This window comes from Eptatretus burgeri, chromosome 7 (genome assembly GCF_056783735.1).
Source record: "Eptatretus burgeri isolate ZD-2024b chromosome 7, Ebu_testis_v1, whole genome shotgun sequence".
Taxonomy (NCBI): Eukaryota; Metazoa; Chordata; class Myxini; order Myxiniformes; family Myxinidae; genus Eptatretus; species Eptatretus burgeri.
In genome coordinates this window covers 1,042,149-1,064,486 of record NC_140967.1, presented here as the reverse complement: position 1 = coordinate 1,064,486, position 22,338 = coordinate 1,042,149, and the positions used below count along the sequence as shown (strand labels likewise).

Genomic DNA, 22,338 nt, shown 5'->3' with positions numbered 1-22,338 from the left:
CCTATAAAAAGGCGAGTGCAAGGCGAATTGAGGGTGGGCAGAGTTGAGTCGGTCGGGTGAGGAGAGTGCGGAACTGAGGAGGGTGGGCAGAGTCGAGTCGGTTGGGTGAGGAGAGTGTGGAACTGAGGAGAGTGGGCAGAGTCGAGTCGGTCGGGTGAGGAGAGTGCGGAGCTGAGAACAGTTGCGGGAAGAGGCAAAGGAGCTCGGGTCCGAGGCGTGAAGGACGGCGGTCGGCAACAAGGTTACGGTGTGGGGAATCGCTTGTTTCGTCGCGGGACCCAAGCCAGCCAGCCATTCTCCTCCCCCAGGGCATCAACAATTCCCCCTTTTCCCCCGCGCGCTGAGATAGTGCAAAAGGGGGCCCCGTTCCCACCCCACTCCAAACGTCATGCCAATGAAACCCGCCAAGGAGCACGGAGTCGGGGCACAGTCACGCGGCCACATTTGCGGCTCGCCCGCCAACGCGTCACGAGGACGCGGGTAGGACCCCCCCCCCCCCGGTCTCGCGGACCTGGCCGCTCCTCCAGGTCACGCGCACATTTGGCCTACAGGCCTGTCTGCCTCCTTGTCTTTTAGGGTGGCTTCTTTCCTTTGCTTTTGTGTAAATGTGTGTTGGCGCCGTCTGCGAAGTAAAGCTGTATAAGTGTTGCCGTGTGTGCGCGTAGTAGGTATTAACTCTGCGTCGTTGTTGCTTTTATTGTTTTGGTTGCTTTATGTGCATTTTGACTGTATGGCTGTATATACGTGCTTTCCTTGTGCCGGGAAATAAATGTGCATTGTGTGAACTGTTTTCCCATTTCACTTCGTCTTTTCCTAATTGAATCTCCATCCTGCTTCACGTAAAGGGTTCGTAGTGGGTGCAAAACGCCCGGTAAATAATCTGAACCGTCGAGGTCGACGAAAACACCGCTCAGTTATCCCGATAGTACGGAACTGGCTGCCCAAGCGGCTCGTGTCCGGAGTCGACCTGCGGCGAGGTACGATTGCCCGGTTTACCATCCGCGTGGGTACTTAGGTAGGTCGAGTTTGGCGAACAACCCTATCCTACGCGGGTGGCCGCTTGGCATGATTGTGGTGAGGTCGAAAGGCCCACCCGTGACTGGCTCCGGGCGATAGTATATGTATATATATATATATATATATATATATATATATATATATATATACATATATATATATACATATATATATATACATATATATATATACATACATATATATATATACATATATATATATACATATATATATACATATATATATATACATATATATATATATATATATATATATATATATATACATATATATACATATATACATATATATACATATATATACATATATATATATATATATATACATATACATATATATATACATATACATATACATATACATATATATATATATATATACATATACATATACATATACACATACATATATACATACATATACACATACATATACATATATATATACATATACATACACATATATACATACATAAATATACATATATATACATATATAAAATATATATAAATATAAATATATATATATATATATATATATATATAAATATATATATATATATACATATATATATATATATATTTATATATATATATATATCTTTTTTCTCTTTTTTTCTTGCCAAGTCCACACGCTTTTCTGCGTGATCATGTTTTTCTGCATTTTGTATTGTTGTTTTTCATTCTTACCCTGTGTTATTTCTCATCTTTCATTTTATTCTTCCCTTCTTGCCTTATTTTCAGGGGCTCCATATACTGACAATCTTCATCACAATTTAAATCTATTTCAAATATCTAAATGATCTGGTCAATTTTTGATATCTTCTCTTTCTGAATCTGATGAGTTTCAAATTTATGATGCAAAATACCGCCTTGGATAAAATTAATACGTCAATTGAAAATCATAAATTTGATGATGAGATCGCTGTATCTTTTAATGATAAATCAGGCTGAATTTGATTGTAGTTTTGATCGAAATTAAATGGTGTCAAATACATCCATCTAATATAATCCAGAGAATCAGTTCTCAAAAAAAAATGTATATGCCATGACCGAAATGTTTTCTCTTTATTGCATGGATAAACATGGGGGGTATTAAAAAAAAATTTAGGGGAAATTTGAGTCTGCTTTTGGAAAAAAAAATAAACCTAAAAACTTCTCTGTGATTGGTGTCTCGGAGACATGGCTCGATGATAAACCATGTTCTCTGTTTTTTTTTCATTGCCAGGTTTTGAATTAATAACAGGTTAAACTGGAGGAGGTGGAGTTGCATTGTTTGTTTCCTTGAATTATATGATTTTAAGATATTTTCTGAGTTACAATGTTTGACTCTTGTTCTCAAAACGATTTTTATAGAAATTCTTAATCCTGGGATGGTACCATTCTCATGGATTTAAGCTGAAACTTCAGAGTTGCCACAACAAGGCTGTGGTCAGTATCGAGGAACTGAGCACTTCGGTAGACCCTGCAGTTCTGCATCATCCTTCAGCGCCCATCAACGAGCACATGGCCAATCTCCTTTGCTACACCGCCAGCGTTGGAATACTAAGTCCAGCGATGAGCCTGTGGGTGCTGAAACCATGAACCGGCCACACAAAGTCCATGACTCCTTGCAAAGTCAAGGAACTTGGTGCTATTCTGGTTCACAGTTACAGACCCATGGGGACCAACACACGTCTCATAACCATCAGTTCCAGTTAATACATTGCAATCCCCCAAGATGAGAAGATCAACCACAGACTCGAGGGTGGCATAGAAAGCTCCATGGGCATGGTAACCATCAGAGTGACCAGAGCAAGAGTCGATATAATCATCCACCATGATCTCGCCACTATCCGGTCTCCAAACTTCAGAGAGTGCTGCAATACCGACGTTCAAACACTTGAGCTCAAATAATAACAGACAGGTGATCATCTTCTCTGAGGGATAGGACATTTCAAGCACCCACCTGAAGGGGCCACCTCAGGTTAACCCAAGGAGACCGCCGTCTGGTAGACGACACCTCAGCACCACTCCGACACACACTACCGCAATCTAACCCGGGAAGGTTACCCCGTGGTTTTCCTCCCATCATCAAAGAGTGGGGGTCCCGAAGGATTTGCCCCAATTCCGTCATCCAGAGAGCTGCCCTGCGGAGGGCAGCTGCACAGGACGGACGCGCACGAAGTGAGTTTTCAATCGTCTTTACGGTTTTTGCAGACTGTTTTGTGTTTTGCAGCGTGAAGAGTTTTACGGTGGCCAGAGTGCAAATCCTGCCACCAACCTCCTCATAAAAAGTAACCCAACTGCAGGACGACGTCCGCAGACACAGTTGGGCACGAGATATGGATGACCGTTGGCTCACAAGGAGCTCCTCCACCCTTTGACAGGTTTTGTTTTTAATCCTGCAGGGTGTCTACATCCATACACCCTCCTCACCAGGGAACCTGGTGGGGGAGACAGTTTAGTCGCCACCAACCTGACCATGAAATAGGTTAGGACAGGTTTACATCGTACCTGTAGCAAGTCACAGATCTGATCTGGCCTGACCTGACAATAGCACCAAAATGGTGTATGATTATTTTTTTTCGGGTTGCAATAATTGTGGGTAGCGTTAAGACAGCTGTCCAACCAATGAGTATAGTGTGAATATACAAGCACACATAAAAACACTTGCTCCATTATATACAGATTATCACACCATTGCTTACGAGTCACATAATGATCACCCATGATGTTCAAACATGACTGATAATTCTGGAAAGAGGGTCAAGCTGGTCGGACAGGCGAGGCACCAGTACGGCACTCCCCCATTGCGATGATTTGCACGATTGTATTAAATTAGGCACAGAGTCAAAACAGGATCGAAAACTTACATAGGAGACTCCAGAAGGATCAACTGTGAACATCTGCGGCCCATCTTCATCGTAAGAAGCCAGCATTACACTGCAGTATGGGAAAAGCAAGAGTTAATTCAAATAATATGTACATTGAAATCCATACACTGTCAGTTGTGCAAAAGCAGGGGTGAAACACCTGGACCAACATACACCTGAACAAGAAGAATGTCCAAGTATGTGTGCAAGACTCATCTTGCGTTGAAGATACATAAAAGTTGCCAAAAGAATGGTACTTAGTGGAGTGGCTTAAATAGGAAGCCTTTTTTCGGAAATAGACAACATTGAAGCAAGTTGTTTCATTCTGGCGAATCATACATTTTTCACCAAGAAATTTGGGAGTCAATCCACAAAGTATACACACACACACACACACACACACACACACACACACACACACACACACACACACACACACACACACACACACACACACACACACACACACACACACACACACACACACACACACACACACACACACACACACACACACACACACACACACACACACACACACACACAATCGAGGCTCATGGAAGAACAAATTGACAGTTAAAAAAATAATGAAATAAATCAAGGAACTGACGGTGGGGGGAAGTGTTGGACACCAAGTAAAGGATTGAACGGGGGGAGGGGGGAGTGGGAAAGAGGAGGGAAGTTTAATAACCTGAAAGTAAGAGGGTTGGGGATAATTTGGGTGGACAGAACAGGGTTAGAAAAGATTGTGCATCTGAATGTGGGTCGACAAGATTGCTCGAAGCCCTGAATGCTGAATGGAAGAGTGGGATTGAACAGCCTAAGGAATTAATGTGGTTCCACAGACAAGAACTCGAGGGGGAGCACTCGGGAGAGTGCAAAACCTCCGCTGCCAATACTGCTGGGTCACTCAAGTGAACCTTATATCTTATTCATTAAATATGTCAACAGTGCTGAGAGTTATAGTTCTTTTCTCCAACATTTTTTTTGGGGGGGGGGGGGGGTTGGAAATCACTTAAAACGTAAAAATGCAAAAAATAAATAAATAAATAAATAAAATAAAATAAAAAATCGAAATTTTGTTGAAAAAAAAGTTGCAAATTTTTTTTTTCTCGAACAATTTTTTTGGGGGGTGGTTGGAAATCACTTAAAACATGTAGAAATGCAAAAAAAAATTCTTTCTTTTTTTTTGGCGGAGGGTTGCAAATCACTTAAAACATCTAAAAATGCAAAAAAAATTTTCTCAAACAATTTTTTTTGGGGGGGGGTTGGAAATCACAAAATATGTAGAAATGCAAAAAAAAAATTTTTCTCTAAATTCTTTTTTGGGGGGTAACAATTTTTTTGGGTGGGGGGTTGGAAATCACTTAAATATGTAGAAATGCAAAAAAGATTCTCTAACAATTTTTTTTGGGGGCGGGTAACAATTTTTTTTTTGGGGGGGGGGTTGGAAATCACTTAAAATATGTAGAAATGCAAAATAAAAAAAAATTTCTCTAACAATTTTTTTTGGGGGGTACCATTTTTTGGGGGGGGGTTGGAAATCACTTAAAACATGTAGAAATGCAAAAAAAAAAAATTTCCTCTTATTTTTTTTGGGGGGGGTAACAATTTTTTTTGGGGGGGGGTCAGGTCAGGTATGGGAGCATGTGCCAGAACAGCACGTCGCTGCGACCACTTTCCGCCGGTACTCCAGGGGCCTCCGTCTGGCCATCCCCCAGGTAGATGCCAGGCCCATCCCCATCTCCTTGAGATGATGGTCAACCTGTTGCAACCATGAGGCACGTGGTCGACCCACTGGCCTCCTCCACTCATGAGACTCCCTCGCTGAGAGAATCTGGTGAGCAGGATCAGAGTCAGGAAAACGAGCCACATGTCCATACAGCCGCAACTGACGCTCACGGACTATGCAGGTAACAAATCTCATCCGAGTCTCTCTCAGCAACCGCTCGTTGGACACAAAATCCGACCAGCGATAGCCAAGGATTCTCCGAAGAGACCTGGTACCAAAGGAATTAAGTCTCCGTCTCAGATCCTTGGTCAGAGTCCAAGTCTCGCACCCATAGAGCAAGACTGGAAGTACCAAGGACCTGAAGACTCGGACTTTCGTCCTCCCGCACAGGTACCGGCAGCACCACACCCCATGATCCAGTGAATCCATGACTCCCCAGGCCCGACCCAGACGTCTATTGACCTCTGACTCGCAGCCAGCAGAGACATGAATATCACTGCCAAGGTAAGTGAATCTCTCCACGACCTCAACATCCTCACCACAAACAGACACAGACAGGACAGCAGCATCCAAGATGTCACCGAAAGCCTGGATCTTAGTTTTGACCCAAGAAACCCGTAATCCCAACGGCTCCGACTCCTCATTCAGCACCTCGAGGGCCCCCAAGAGGATGTCTAAAGTCTCCGCAAAGATGACTGCATCATCTGCAAAGTCAAGGTCCGAGATCTTGACATTCCCAAATGACGCACCACAACTTGATCTCTCCGACATCCTCCCTAGAATCCAGTCCATACAAGTGCTGAAAAGTGTGGGGGCAAGTACACATCCCTGACGAACTCCAGTAACAACTGGAAATAAGTCAGAATGGTACCACCACACTTCACAGCACTCTCAGTACCAGAGTAGAGTTCAGACATCAGATCGATCAGTTTTGGTGGCACCCCACGAAGACCAAGAATCCTCCAGAGGACATCCCGATTCACTGAATCAAACGCTTTACAGAGATCAACATAGGCTGCAAGCAGCCCCTGCCGAAACTCTCGTCTGCGTTCGGTGAGGACACGAAGTGCAAGGATACGGTCAATCGTTGACCTCTTTGGTGTAAAGCCTGACTGCTCTGGACGCTGGTGCTCAAGCAGATGGTGGCGAACCCTATCGAGAATTATCCGAGCAAAGACCTTGCCCGGCACTGAGAGCAGCGTCACCCTCGGTAGTTGTTGCAGTCTTGGCGATCACCCTTCCCTTTCCAGAGAGGGACAACAAGGCCCCTCTTCCAGTCAGTTGGGATGATGCCTGTGTTCCAGGCAGAGCACAAAACTGCATGCAACGACACGAGTGCAGCATTTCCACCAGCCTTGAGAAGTTCGGCATGGATGCCACAGATCCCTGGAGCTTTGCCCCGTTTCAACTGGTTCACCGCAGCCCGTGTTTCCACAAGCGTAGGTGGACCACAGTTGATTCGAGGGTCAGCAACAGGGATTGTAACACCCTTGACGTCCAACTCGACAGTTGGGGGATCAGCCTGGTACAACCGCTCAAAGTAACCGGCCCAGCGGGCCTTCACTTCAGACTCCTCTGTCAAGAGCCTACCACTCTCTGCTCGAACTGTAGTGCTCCGAGGGATGGGCTTGGATGAACGTAATGCGCGAATTCCCTTGTAAGCGGGACGAGAATCACCTGTCCACAGGTGATGCTCTACCCCCTCACAGATTCCTCGCACATAGGCCTCCTTGTCCACCCTCAGTGCACGTACAGTTTTACGCCTCAGCTCCCTGAACAGCTCAGCTCTGCCATTCAGCCTGGCCCTGCGACTGGTCAATGGTATCCAGTGTCCCTTGAGAGACAAAATTCTTCTTTGCCCTGCGGTGAGCTCCAAGGCATCCACCGGCAACATCAAGGACGGTGGTCTTGAAGGTGCTCCACAACTCTTCAGGACCCCCCAAAGCACCCAGACCCCCAAGTGTCCACTCAGCCTGTTCGCAAACTCCTCAGCTACTCTCTCATCCCTGAGCTTGGCAACATCCAGCCTCGGCTGGGATGGTACCATTCTCCAGGATTTAAGGTGCAGCTTTAGAGTTGCTACAACAAGCCTGTGGTCAGTATTGAGGAATTGAGCACTCCGGTAGACCCTGCAGTTCTGGATCATCCTCCAACGACCGTCAATGAGGACATGGTCAATCTCCTTTGCCACACCGCCAGCGTTGGAATACCAAGTCCAGCGATGAGCTTGTGGGCGCTGAAACCATGAACCAGCCACCCTAAGTCCATGACTTCTTGCAAAGTCAAGGAACTTAGTGCCATTCTGGTTCATAGTTCCTGACCCATGGGGACCAACACACACCTCATAACCGTCCCTATCAGTTCCAGTCGATGCATTGAAATCCCCCAAGACTAGAAGTGTATCTCGTCTGGGGCACTGATCAACCACAGACTCGAGTGTGGCGTAGAATGCATCCTTCACGGTGAGATCACTCGCCTCAGTCGGAGCATAAACAGAGACCAGGGAAATGACACCTAAGGAGTGACGAATCCTTAATCTCATAATACGCTCGTTGACCGGTGTTACCTCAATTATCATTGGGGTCAGCTTATTGGACACAGCTACAGCAACTCCTTGGGTATGGTAACCATCAGAGCGACCAGACCAATAGTAGGTGTAACCACCCACCATTATCTCGCCGCAATCCGGTCTCCGAACCTCAGAGAGAGCTGCAATCCCGATGTCCAAACGCTTGAGCTCAGATGATAACAGAGACAGGTGATCATCCTCTCTTAGGGATAGGACATTCCAGGCACCCACCCGAAGGGACCGCCTCAGGTTAACCCAAGGAGACCGCTGTCTGGTGGACGACACCTCCAGACGGGGGGGGGTTGGAAATCACTTAAAACATGTAGAAATGCAAAAAAAATTCCTCTATTTTTTGGGGGGGGGGTAAAAAATAATTTGGTGGGGGGGTTGGTATCACTTAAAACATGTAGAAATGCAAAAGAATTTTTTTTTTCTCTCACAATTTTTTTTTTTTGGGGGGGGGGGAACCAAGTCCAAAATTTAATGGCATGGTCCTTGGACCATACCTAACCCCCCCACCAAGTTTCGTCGAAATCCATTGAGGAGTTTTTTCGTAATACTGTTCACAAACAAACAAACAAACAGAAAGGGGTGAAAACAGTAACCATCCATCTTCGAAGATGGCTGAGGTTAATAATGTGAGGTGTGCAGTTCAGCCTGGATTTTGTGAGTTTAACCAGGAAGGGGTTACTGGAGGAATGCATATATCCTAAAGGAGCCATCCTGGAGGAGGGTCAGAGAGGAGAGGAAGTTTTAAAAAGGCCAATTATTTGTCTGAGCTTTGAATTCCACAAAACCCAAGTGAGATAGATGTGGTGCTGGGGTGCCAACCCACAGGGGAGAGCAGTACTCCATTGAGCAGCACATCAAGCCCTTGCAAGCTGTGACTTCTGCTTTTTCCAAAATAATAACTTGGATGGATCATCAGATGATGCCCAGTCAGTGGCTGTCTTTAAAGGCCAACTTTGCAATGTTGCTTGCTAAAGAGAGGCCATGGGCTGATGTTGAAGCCTAGACATTCAATAAACAACCTCTTTCAGTGGTGACCGTGGAAAAAGATAAGTGGGTTTATTTGCCCATACTTCTGGAGTTGAATGCATGAGATATCTCCAGGCAAATGGTCTTCACCTTTTGATTGACATTTAGCACCTCCATTGCTGAGAAAACAGCGGCAGCACGCTCAAAGTTGTGACTTGGACATAATCCACCTGCCAAACATGAAATCAGAGCCATCTCCCAAGACATATCGTGTGCTTTTGAAACGGTCTGGCACCCTGCCCTGCTCACCAACTGTCTTGCAATGGTATCCAAGGCCACATCCACTCATGGCTCGCAGACTTCCTTTCCTGTCACAGTCAACGTGTGGCCCTGAATGGAGTTCTTTCATCCCCTCTTCCTGTCCAGGCTGGAGTTCCTCAAGGCAGCGTTCTGGGCCCTGTTCTTTTTCTGGTTTTCATCAATGATCTCTCCGACTCTCTGGAAAATCCTCTTTATCTCTTTGCTGATGACTCCACCCTCTGTCATCTCTCAGATCGGCAAGCAGCAGCTTCTTTGCTCTCTGAAGATCTCGATAAAGTCACAAACTGGTCCAACACATGGAACATGTCTTTCAATCCTGACAAATCTCACACTCTCACTATGTCTCCCTTAACACAAAAAGTCCCTTCATTCAAGCTTCTGGGTCTCACAATCTGCCATGATCTTTCCTGGGAAAGCCACATTTTCAAAATGGCCCCCAAAGCCAGTCGCCGACTGGGAATCCTCTGTCGTGCAAAGTCCTTCCTCGGCCCACCTGAGCTCCTGACCACAGACAAAGCTTTCGTCCGTAGCCTGATGGAGTACTGCTCTCCCCTCTAGGCTGGTGCCCCCACCTCTCACCTCTCTCGGCTTCACACTGTGGAAACCAAGGCATTTAGGATCATTGGCATATCCCGTGGTGAGGCTGAGTCGTGGGCCTCTCAGTCTCTCACCGCAGGCAGGTCGGTGGTCTTTGTCTTCCACCGTCACATCTCTGGTATCGCCCCCACTGCTCTCAAGGTCCGCCAGCAACACCCTTCTGGTAAAACTACCAAAATCACGCATCACTGCTCACCTTCATTCTTTCGTTCCTCTTTTTTTCCCGCCTTTGGAACAAACTCCCACACTCTCTTCAATCCCACTCTTCCCTCCATTTCTTCAAAACAGCTGTTAACCACCACCTCTTATCTTTCCCCATCGAAAACCACGATATTTTCTTCCCCCGTTAATCTACCCCAAAACTCACCTCCTTCAAATTCCCCGCTTTCCTTCCCGAAAGTTCCCCGTCGTGTAAGGTGTTCAAAGTCCCTGTGGTGTCCATCTTGTTTACCCCGTGTACCCCACCCCATCCCTCTCTCTTCCACAGATCTCCTAATGTCTCCGTTCCCCACTTTTTTGTCCTTCCCTCTCCTGCCCCCCCCCCCTTTTTGTTGTGTGTTCTGTGCGTTAGCTCTCATACGAGCCTCAATGTATTCAAAAATAAATAAAATACAAACCGATGATCAGAGATCAGGCCGATTGAAAAGAAGACTTCACATTATGAATCATGATGTATTCCATCACTTTCCTTGCAATTGGAAGTAAGCTTTGGAGTCTGCAGTGGAGAGGATCTGTTTTTGCATCCCTGTGAATGTGAGTAACGTTTTCTGGCTTTCAATTAGGCAGGAGTTGGCCATAACTGAATAGAGCAGATAGAGGGGAAGCAAGGATGGCAGAGCAGGATTTGAGAAGATGGGCACTGATGTCATCCGGTCCCATCATCGAAGCAGCTTCAAGACTAGACAGAACCCTTTCTACCTTCTCAGATGAGGACACACAGTCCATTAGACAGTGGGTACGTCAGGGTAAGATGGGGATAGAACGGGATGGGTTGGTTTGTGTTGGGTACACGAGATTTGGAGCCAAAAACCGAGTCGAGACATCCTTTCCTAACTCCAGCAGAGTCTGCAATCATACCGTTTGAGATGATCGAGGGGATGGAGGTGGAGCATACACCTGAGAAGGACTTGACAAGACAACTCCGACTTGGAGGAAAGACTGGTTGGAATGTTCAGCTTTGCGATTTGCAAGATGGTGTTTTCTACTTGCCTCAAGATTAACACACTTGTTGTGAGCCTTATGGAGTGGTCTAAAGTTACCCTTGGTCTCGATAGTCTTCGACGTTAAGAGAGCAAGTCATTTGATCACAACAGCCTAACCACAGTATTCAGTGTATCGGGGTCGAGAAGATGGAGAGGATAGCCACAAATGGGATGGGAAAAATATTTGCATGAGAAAAAGAAAGTAAACTTTTTTTGGAAAGTATTCCCAGGTGGAATCAATATCCAATGCTGTGGAGATGGCATCCCATTCCTTTTGTGAGATGGCAGATTGCAGGCTTTGCCAGTTGGCCTGTGTGAACAGCCATATTCTGCAGCGTTGTGGTTGCTCTCTCAATAGCCAGAGAGAAACGGGCTTTGGCAAGAACATGGTCAGAGGAGCCAAGAAGAAGAACAAGAGAGGAACATTTTCCAAACACTCATGACATATCTTGAACAACAATATCCAAAACAAATGATAGTTGCCTGTGGAACAGGTGAACTGTAAAAATAAATAACTGACATTTAAGAGAGAAAGGTGTCCGATTTTCATTTTTAGTTCAAGTTTTGTGATGTGCAACGCTGGCCTACATTTACGGTTTGGAGACCACAACAGAGGGTGTTGGTTTGCAAGATCAACTGAGTCAGGAGGATTGTGGGATTGAAGAAGGTGGAGAGAAGGAGGATGGGTGAACTGAGGGAGAAGATTGCTTTGCAGATGAGCTTGATGGGGAGATTGGTGAAATGCCAGCTGAAGTGGGCTGGACACTTGGTGCAGATGGAGGAAGAGAGAATGGCAAAAAAAGCAGATAGGTTGAGGGAACAAGGTCAGAGGAAAAGAGGTAGTCTATATAACTGTTGAGACGGGAAAATTGTGTGAGGAGGGAAAGGTGGTTGGAGAGTGGAGCGAGTTAGCTGAGGGTAGAGTGAAGGGAAGTGGAGGAGTATCGTGGACGAGGCAGGGAAGAAGATCGGTACCATTGGACCTCACCCATTGTAAAGGAAAAAGGAGAAGTAGTTTCACAGAGCTCAGTAAAGCTCTGAGCTGCCAAGTGAAAAGCTTCCACAAGATGGAATCATATCCACATACATGTTCTGCTTCAGGGCAAGGGGAGGTGTTGAATCCTGGCTCTGTGTCAGACAACCCTGAAACAAGGAATCCAAACGACCTGAAACTCAACAATACTGAAGACTGCCACACTATACACTGCCGCTGCAGTGGCAGTTCTGTTGTGGGAAAACACTGAGTTCTGAAGCTGAGACTCAGCCTATCATTTTCACATTGCATTGAGGTCGATGCCGTCTGTGTCTCCTCACTCCTCCTTTTCTGGTCTTAAGAGCAGCAGTTCACCAACAGTCAGCCTGACCACATATAAAGGAATTCTGAGGAGGAACTTTAATAAATATAACAAGGAACTGATACTCGAGGTCCCTTGCCTTTTAGGTAGGACGAGGAACAGTTCTGTGTAATATGAAAGCTAAATAATGAACATTAAAAAATATCACATACATAAGCCAAGTTACCATGATAGTTGTCATGACAACATAATTCAGCCAATCACAGCCGTGCTCTAATCACGTGAAGACAATGTCATGAGGAAAAGATATCTGCAATGTGAAAGCTAAATGTTCAATGCTTGTTGAAATATTGCAAAAGCCTACACAAAGTACATGGATGAATGGTCGGTCGGACGGAGCTCATTTTAATGTCCCCCATCTCCGACCTTGTCCTTGGGGTTGGGGACGACTACTGAATATGTAATTTGTAAGAATATTATAATATATTGACACATGTACAGGTAATGGACAAAAAAATGGAAACACCTGGGTAAATGAGGGACACCAAGTATATTGAAAGCAAGGTCTTCCACACAGGTGTGGCACTTGTGTTAATTAAGCAAATAACATCCCAGCATGCTTGTGGTCATGTATAAAAAATTCTGCACAGGCCTGGTTGCCTATAATTATGGCTAACGCAGCTGCAAGAGGAGACCTCAGTGACTTTGAAAGAGGGGCGATTGTTCGGGCGCGTTTAGCAGGAGCTTCAGTGACGAAGGCAGCTCAACTTGCTCATGTTTCACGAGCAACAGTGTCGAAGGTGATGTTGGCATGGAACTCCGAGGGAAATATTTATTTTATTTTTATCCAAATCTTCTTCTTCTTCTTCTTTCGGCTGCTCCCGTTCGGGGTCGCCACAGCGGATCATCCGTATGATCCGCATCGTGATTTGGCACATATTTTTACGCCAGATGCCCTTCCTGACGCAACCCTGGTCGCCTCTTACGACACAGGGATATGGTACACCTATTTTAACCGGGGTATACACCGGCCCAGTACACTGGTACTCACTTTGCCGACCTCGGAAGGATGACAGGCTGAGTCAACCCCCTGGTGTATTAATTCAGTGGCCCAACGGGGCTTGAACTCAGGACCTTTTGGATCCCAAGCCGCTGCCCTGACCACTGCGCCAACACCAGGCTTTTTTTTTTTTTAATCTCCATTTTTTATCCAAATATCTCCATTATTTAATACCATTAATAAATATAAATGTATATTTTTAATCAATAATATTAATTAAAGAATTAACCTCACTAAAATAATTAATTCTTGATTATGATATCAAATGCAATGCAACAGGAACTTGTTTACATGATAACCAACCAAACTTAAATGTGAGGTGACGATAGAGTCTGAAGACTTTCTCACATGACCTGATCAAACAATCAGCCAAATATCCTTTGTTTAACATGATGGAAAAACCTTCTCAGTACGCGACACAAAATCATCCTTTACTGAACAAATTCTTACAAATCTTAGTTGCTGAGATGAGGAGACATTGTAACCCATTTTAATTGGTAAATTGCTACCTGGAAAGGTGTTATGTACAAGATGACAGGGAAACTGTAATAATCAACTTTATGATATACACTTGCACTAAAACCATTCTGTCCATCTCTTACCAACACGTCCAGATATGCAGCTACTGTACAATCATTACCAATCCTCTTTACAATCAGACTTGATAAATCTTGTGAAGCTGCCCATCAAAAAAAATTATAGTTAACCACACAAATATCTATATAACAACATGTATGAGATAATTTTTTAGCAAATCCTAATTTTTGCTCCATCATCAGTTTCTGCGTAAATAAAAATTCACAGAAAAATAAGAAAAATGTCCGCTAGTAGGGGGGCTGCAATTCCCACCCAATGGAATACCTTTAACCTGTTAAAACATTATCCTACAAAAGTATTAAATATTGTTGCGGGCCAGGGTTCAGGGGAGCAGACCACGAGGTGGGGGAAGCTATGTTGGCTCCCACCAGACTCCCCGGGATTGTAGGCCGTCGCATACGGATAATTCCGTGACGCGGTGGGTCGCTTAACCGACCGTGGATGCCAATAACTCAACCATGTGACTTAGGGTCCTCCGTCGAGTTAGTCCGGTTTCTGAAAAATAACCATGTGATTTAATTACCGGGCAACACGCCCTCGGTACGCCTTGTCCGAACCGGATCACTCTACCGGACCAGATCACTTTACCGGATCGGATGCAGCCGAGCGACACTGCCAAGGACGTACCGGCTGAGAGGAATGGATTGTTGGGAATAAAGTCCCGGCTAAGCGAGGATTCGGACCATGCTGGATCAATGGAAGAAAAGACAAAAACGAGTTGGGAACATTTCTAATAATAAGTCTGAACTCTCTTTACAATCAAGTCTGAACTCTCAAACCTCTCTCCCTCCTCAAAATCCTGGTGGCGTTTAATCAAATCTGTTTCTGGTGTATGTTCCCCCTCCATCCCCTCCCTTACCTCAAATGGCCGCACTGCTGATTCCACACGTGATAAAGCTGAATGTCTAAACTCGGTGTTTGCAGCTAAATCTTGTGTCCCAAACCCATCACTATCTCTACCCACTTTACCCAGTCGCACCCAACTGTCCCTGGACTCTGTATCCTTTTCTCCTGACAAGGTGGAGAGCTTGCTTTCAAACCTCGAGTCAGATTCTGCAACCGGTCCAGACGGCATCAGCCCACGTGTCCTCAAAGCCTGCTCTTCTGCTCTTGCTCACCCTCTCTCTGTTCTATTCACCCTCTCATTTTCCCAAGGTCATCTGCCATCTGCTTGGAAATCTGCTAACATCACTGCCCTGCATAAAAAAGGTGCAAAAACAGATCCCTGTAACTACAGACCAATCAGCCTTCTCCCAATCATCAGCAAGGTTATGGAATCAATCATTGCTTCAGACATGAAATCCTTCCTCTTCTCCAATGGCTTGATTTCCAATCATCAATTTGGTTTCAGACCAGGTCACTCTACCCTGGATATGCTGCTACTGCTCTCCCATCAATGGATGGAGGTCCTCAATGCCAGACAGGAAATCCGAGCCGTATCCCTGGACATATCACGTGCTTTTGACACAGTCTGGCACCCTGCCCTACTCACCAAACTCTCTTCCCATGGTATTCAAGGCCATCTCCACTCATGGCTCGCAGACTTCCTCTCCAGTCGCAGTCAACGTGTGGCCCTAAATGGAGTTCTTTCATCCCCTCTTCCTGTGCAGGCTGGAGTTCCTCAAGGTAGCGTTCTGGGCCCTGTTCTTTTTCTGGTTTTCATCAATGATCTCTCGGACTCTCTGGAAAATCCTCTATTTCTCTTTGCCGACGACTCCACCCTCTGCCGTACCATCTGTCATCCCTCAGACCGGCAAGCAGCAGCTTCTTCGCTCACTGCAGATCTGGATAAAATCACAAACTGGTCCAACACGTGGAACATGTCTTTCAATCCAGACAAATCTCACACTCTCACTATGTCTCTTCGAAAGGACCGTTTACAAAACCCCCCATCCACTTTCTCAACAATCCTCTGGAAGAAGTCTTTTCTTTCAAGCTTCTGGGTCTCACTATCTGCCATGACCTTTCCTGGGAAAGTCACATTTCCAACCTTGCCTCAAAAGCCAGTCGCCGACTGGGAATCCTCCGTCGTGCAAAGTCCTTCCTCGGCCCTCTTGAGCTCCTGACTACTTACAAAGCTTTTGTCCGTAGCCTGATGGAGTACTGCTCTCCCCTCTGGGCTGGTGCTCCTGCCTCCCACCTTTCTCGACTTCACGCTGTCGAAACCAGGGCTTTTAAGATCATTGGCATCTCCCGCAATGAAGCTGAGTCTTTGGGCCTCTCACTCAATCACCGCAGGTTGGTCGGTGGTCTTTCTGTCTTCTACCGACTCCTCTCCAGCCTTGCCCCCCTGCTCTCTCTGCGATTTGTCCCAACCACATTTCCACAGGGCGCTCAAGGTCCGCCAACAACCCCATTCTGGTAAAACTACCAAAATCACGAATCACTGCTCATCTTCACTCTTTCATTCCTCTTTTTCCCGCCTTTGGAATAAACTTCCTCACTCTATTCTTTCCCATTCTTCCCTCCAGGCTTTCAAAACAGCTGTTCACCACCACCTCTTATCTTCCCCCATCCAAATCCTCGATCTTTTCTACCCCCGATAATCCACCCAAGCCCACTTCCTTCAATTCTCCTGCTTTCCTTCCTGAAAGTCCCTGTAATGTCCATCTTCTCCTCGCCATGTTCCCCGTCCCATCCCCATCCCTCTCCCTTCCACAGTTCACCTGTGTCTGTTCCTCAATGTTTTGTCCCTTCCACTCCCACCCCTCTTGTCTCATGCCTCCTTGCTGTGAGTTGTGTGTTAGCTCTCATACGAGCCTCGACCAAGGTATACAAAAAAAAAAAAAAAAAAAAAAAAAAAAAAAAAATTATTTACAATGGGCGAGGAAAGGTATGTGGAACGATCAAGAGATTTATTGGGGTGTGTTGTGCAGAGACAGGGGAGAGAGGTGTGGTGCAGCAATAAACAAGCAACTTATAAAAGTAGACACAGAGCAGACCTTACCCAAAAATAATAACAATCTTCTGCAGGGTTATTTACAGAGGCAGGTGCCGGGACACACACAGACACAGAAAATGCAATGAAGAGGGATTGAGGCAAGACAGGAGAGGAGTTGAGGCTACGGTCTCTCGGTACCTTTGTATAACTGATACGTGGTACCCGAACGCGCCACCAATACGTTGGGGGGGGGTGCTCCGTGGCACGGTACCCCAACTGACAGCTGGCGCGTCGCCCCTCACCTCGGGCAGCTCGCATCAAGACCGTGGGCGTGAAGGAGGGGCTTGAGTTTGGAGGGTGGAGTCAGCGTTGTGTGGGCGGAGAAGAGGAGGAGGAACGTAGTGATGACGACAGAAGGTGGAATCGAAGTGATGACTACAGAAGGCGGAGTTGAGGTCCAGCTTGAGCGGCAGGGCAGCAGAGAGAGAAAGCGAACGGACCCGCTCCGACCTTGATAGGCCTCGCGGCGCGGGGCGGGGGGCCACCCCAAAACTCGGTGACGTCTCCCGAATCGGGCGCTCTGATTGGCCGCGACCCCGTGCGGCCCGGCCGTGATGGCCAGAAACTGCAACACTCCATTTCCGGTAAGATGACCCTACGCCGCAAAGATGTCCAGCTCCAACCTCACGACATGATACGAATCGCCCACACCTTACTTCATGCCATGAATCGCCTTGAAAGAACCCCCGGGCCGTGCCCTGATAACCGGCCGAGGGCAGCGTCGGTCTCGCACGCCCGCTTGTGCGCCCCCGACCAGTGCTGGCCAACGCGCCTGCTCCGTGTGCGCCAACGTGGCCCAAGTTGTACAACATGCCCCCGCCCGATCGCAGCTTCGCTGGCCATAGAGGCGAGGGGACGTTTGCCGTCCACGAGGATTGAAGGTACGATGTTATGGCGAACCCATTCACAGACAGTAAGATGTGTCCATTTATGCTCTGCTCTGTACGATAACAGTGTCACGAGCGGTACATTCGTGCCCTGCTCTGTATGATAAAGTGTCGCGGGCAGCGCACGGGTCTGCCTTCGAGCACATTCCGTACAGTGCGCATAGATCCGCCATTACGCACGTGGCCAGCGCTCGTGTTCGCCCGATTCTGCTATTATATGCGCGGGGCGAAACCCGATCGACATAATTAGTCCAGAAATGGGTTGAAAAGTACGTGCTGCCCGTATCACGCACAACGTGGTGAGTAGGGTAAGAATACTGGTTCTGGCTCACTTTTCCCCATGTAAATGAATGGGGGATTTTCAGCCATGAAATTTTTCTTTTTTTTCCCCTAAAAAATAAATCCCCTTTTTAGCCCAAGGTATATTTATTTGTCTCCCCTTTTAACCTGGAGCCTGGTGTTGGCTTAGTTGTTAGGGTGGCGGCTTGGGATCCCAGGGTCCTGAGTTCAAATCCCGTTGGCTGCTGAATTAACACCAGGGGGTTGACTCAGCCTGCCATCCTTCCGAGGTCGGCAAAATGAGTGCCAGTGTACTGGTCCCGGTGTATGCCCCGGTTAGAATAGGTGTACCATATCCCTGTGTGTCGTAAGAGGCGACCAGGGTTGGTGTCAGGAAGGGCATCCGGCCATAAAACATTGCCTCAAGAAAAGCCAAACCCCTGCACAGCAGGGAAAAATGGCTGTAAAAACGGTCATTTTTTATTTCCCCTTTTAACCTAGGGGCTCTCTATTCAAATAGCCCATACAACAAGATAAAGATTTGTTAAAGGTGATTCGAAAGAAATATCTGAAACGCCTAAGCCCCGGGACACTCTTTATCAAATAACCAATGCATATTGTTTAGCTCACTCATTGAACCTATAAACATTTGTTCATTCTCAAATTCCTTCAATAGTTTAATTTTCTTTGCACAATAATCCCCATCTAAAATATTGACAAACAAAACATTTGAATCTTTATATTTTTTAAGATACCCCTTTTGTGCCATTACGAAATGATAAACTTCTCTTAATGATCTCATCTGACCACCTCCTGAGTTGCAAATCATTTTTGTACATAAACCATGCCAGAAAAAAAGTTTTGTTTCAAATGTTTTCAGTTCATGCCGTGAAAATGAGGAAGTTTTTTTGACACGGCCGTGCTGTGTGAATGAGGAAGTGGTTTTGGACTGTCATGCTGTGAAAAAATAGGAACTATTCTGTGAGACAAGGTCTCGTGTTTATATTTTATCTCAGAACACGAACTGAAAACATTTGAATCAAAACTTTTATGGCGTGGTTTATGTCCAAAAACGATTTGCAACTCGGGCGGTGGCCAGATGAGATCATTAAGAGAAGCTTGTCATTTCCTGTGCCCACACCCAATGATTAAGCAATTTCCTCATCGTTGCTTTATAAGCGGTTCGCCAGACAAAGTTTCTGCCAGACGGGATTTTCATTTTTACAACTGAGGCATGGACGATATTTCTTCCGATGAAGCCAACAGCCCACTACAGAGTTGGTAAGTTTGTGTATGCTTTTCTCTTTGAACGATGAAGCAAATGATTATTAATTAAATCATGATAATTCTGATATATATATATTTTTTCCCTGACAGGGCATTGGAAGAAATTGAGTTCACATATCACGACGTGGTTCATGAAATTAATACTCTTATTGAAGAGATCAATGATTTTAGAAGAGAATTGAAAGACATTTTCAATGAGTGGCATGAAGTCTTATCACGTCCTCTCATCTCGAAGGAATTAAACCAATGGTGAGACACGTGTGTGTGCCTCTCTCTCTGTCTGTCTTTCTACCTACCTCTCTCTGCTCTTATTGAAGAGGCCAATGATTTATAATGACTGGTCTCTGATCTCGAATGAATTAAACCAATGGTGAGGCACGTGTGTGTGTGTCTATGTGTGTGTGTATGTGTGTGTGTGTGCGTGTGTGTGTGTGTGTGTTGCTTTCCCTGTCTGTCTCTTCATCTATACCCTTGACTTATTTTTTTTTTCAGCACTATCGCACAACATCAGCTGTTGAAGCAATCTTGTACAACACATGATTTTCTGGAGGTAAATATTTCTGAATTATTATTAATATCACTCGTACAACACATGATTTTCTGGAGGTAAATATTTCTGAATTATTATTAATATCACTCTCTCTTTAGAATGTCGCCTTATGTTGGTTGCATCATTAGTTTGGACGTGGTTTTGTCAGTACACTGGAATTCATTTTATTGACCTTGAAAGGATGACAGGCTCCTGGTGTGTTAATTCAGTGGTCAACGAGGCTTATTCATATTACCATGTAATTATCTTTATAGAACCTAATTATTATCCACTTTTTGTTTCAAAACAGAATATGGTGTCTGAGTTTCGAAATCACAAGGCATCTGAAGAAGATTGCTGGGAAAGATTGTACATTCTCGCAAATGAATATTTAATATTTTCAATATTAATAAATTATATTTGTTTTGTTTACAATTACTTGATTCTGAATTACAAGAAAAGAATAAAAGAGATGTAAAGGGGGGGGGGTTGGGGGGAGGGGGGTAGGTGCGCTCCCCAATGACCCATCACCCCTCATCCCATCCCTCCCCTCCCCATGTGTGTGTGTGGGGAAGGGTGGGGGTGGGATGAGGGAGGTGGTGGGTCAAAGGTGGGGCGCACAGGGGGATGAGGGGGTGGGGCTTGTGTGGGCGGGGCTTGTGTGGGCGGGGCTTCGGTGGGGGCTTGTGTGGGTGGGGTGTGTGTGGGAGGGGCTTGTGTGGGCGGGGTGTGTGTGTGTGGGTGGGGCTTGTGTGGGTGGGGCGTGTGTGGGCGGGGGCTTATGTGGGGGGGGCGTGTGCGGGAGGGGGTGGTGTGTGTGGGGTGTTTGTGTGGAGCTTGTGTAGGCAGGGCTTATGTGGGAGGGGTTTATGTGGGCAGGGTTTATATGGGCAGGGGTTTATGTGGGTGGAGCTTGTGTGGGAGGGGTGAATGTGGATGAGGCTTATGTGGATAAATGGATGGGTGGAGAGATGGGGGATGGGTGGATGAGTGGAGCTTGTGTAGATGGGTGGATAATTTTTTAATTAACTAAACATGTTCTGTGTGCGGCGAACTAACTAACTAATCACCAATTATGTGAATATGATGAATATGGGTGGAGCTTGTGTGGGGTTTGTGTGTGTGGAGCTTGTGTGGAGTTTTTGTGTGGAGGTTGTGTGGAGCTTGTGTGGGGTTTGTGTGGGGTTTGTGTGGGCGGGGCTTCGGTGGGAGGGGCGTGTGTGGGCGGAGTCAAAAAGGGGCGGAGTCAAAAATTTCAATTTATTGGAGCTTGTGGGGGGTGTGTGGTGGGGTTTGTGTGGGGTTTGTGTGGGCGGGGCTTGTGTGGGTGGAGCCAAAAAGGGGCGGAGTCAAAAAATTTCAATTTATCTTTGTCTTTTGTAATTCCTGTGAATAAAATGAACCTAAAATCTCTTCCCCTTCCAAATCATATATCTTATAAGTCCAAGGAACCGTATCTATTACATCAACAATTTTAAAAAGCTCGTTGGTCCATCTTTTCGTATAACCTTTTTCAAAATGAGATTTCCACCTATATATTCTTACGATATCACCAACTTTGAACTTAGGTTTTCTGACATTAATCTCTTTTTCATATTTTAATTTTGTAAATGTTTCTGATGGCTTCATATTTGTTGACGTGTGAATCGTGTCATTGTACTTATCCACAATATCTTGAATAAAAGATGACCATTGTTGTGAACCGAGTTGTGTGAATTTTTTATATAGTCTCTCTTTTAAGGTACGATTAAAACGTTCAACAACAACTGCCTTCCCTTCATTAAAGGTACTGTATAATGTAATACTGTTATTTTTTAGAAAATTCATAAATGTCTTGTTATAAAACTCCCTACCCTCATCAGTCCACAATTTTTTAGGTTTTCTCTTACTTTTATTAAATATCTGTTGGAAGGCTAACATAAGAGTATTACCTGTTTTGTTTTTTAATGGTACAACCCACGCATATCTACTCCTCAAATCAATAACGGTTAAAGCATACTTGTACCCCTTATCATTATTGAGTTCAATCAAATCAGCAGACCAGATATAATCAACTTCCTTGGAATAAACTTTCCTTCTCTGAAACTTTGTGAATATTGGTTTATGTAATTCATCAGCTAATTGCTCTTCAGTCTTAATGGCATCATTAGAGCCTATAAGTTTTTTGAATTT

General features: G+C 45.5%; 1 protein-coding gene and 1 long non-coding RNA gene across 2 annotated transcripts in view; one reads left to right on the top strand and one right to left on the bottom strand.

The window, feature by feature from the left end:
• Nucleotides 1–22,338, bottom strand: part of PSMA3 (proteasome 20S subunit alpha 3) — an 87,135-nt gene that overhangs the window by 17,047 nt on the left and 47,750 nt on the right. Inside the window, exon 6 of the mRNA XM_085887210.1 lies at nucleotides 3,893–3,962. Within this exon, the coding sequence (XP_085743336.1) occupies nucleotides 3,893–3,962 (70 nt within the window). The remainder of the gene's footprint in view (nucleotides 1–3,892; nucleotides 3,963–22,338) is intronic.
• LOC147022535 (uncharacterized) lies at nucleotides 18,861–20,648 on the top strand. The gene is made up of 3 exons (XR_015059774.1): nucleotides 18,861–19,886; nucleotides 20,130–20,187; nucleotides 20,477–20,648. It is a non-coding gene; the product is annotated as an uncharacterized LOC147022535 (long non-coding RNA).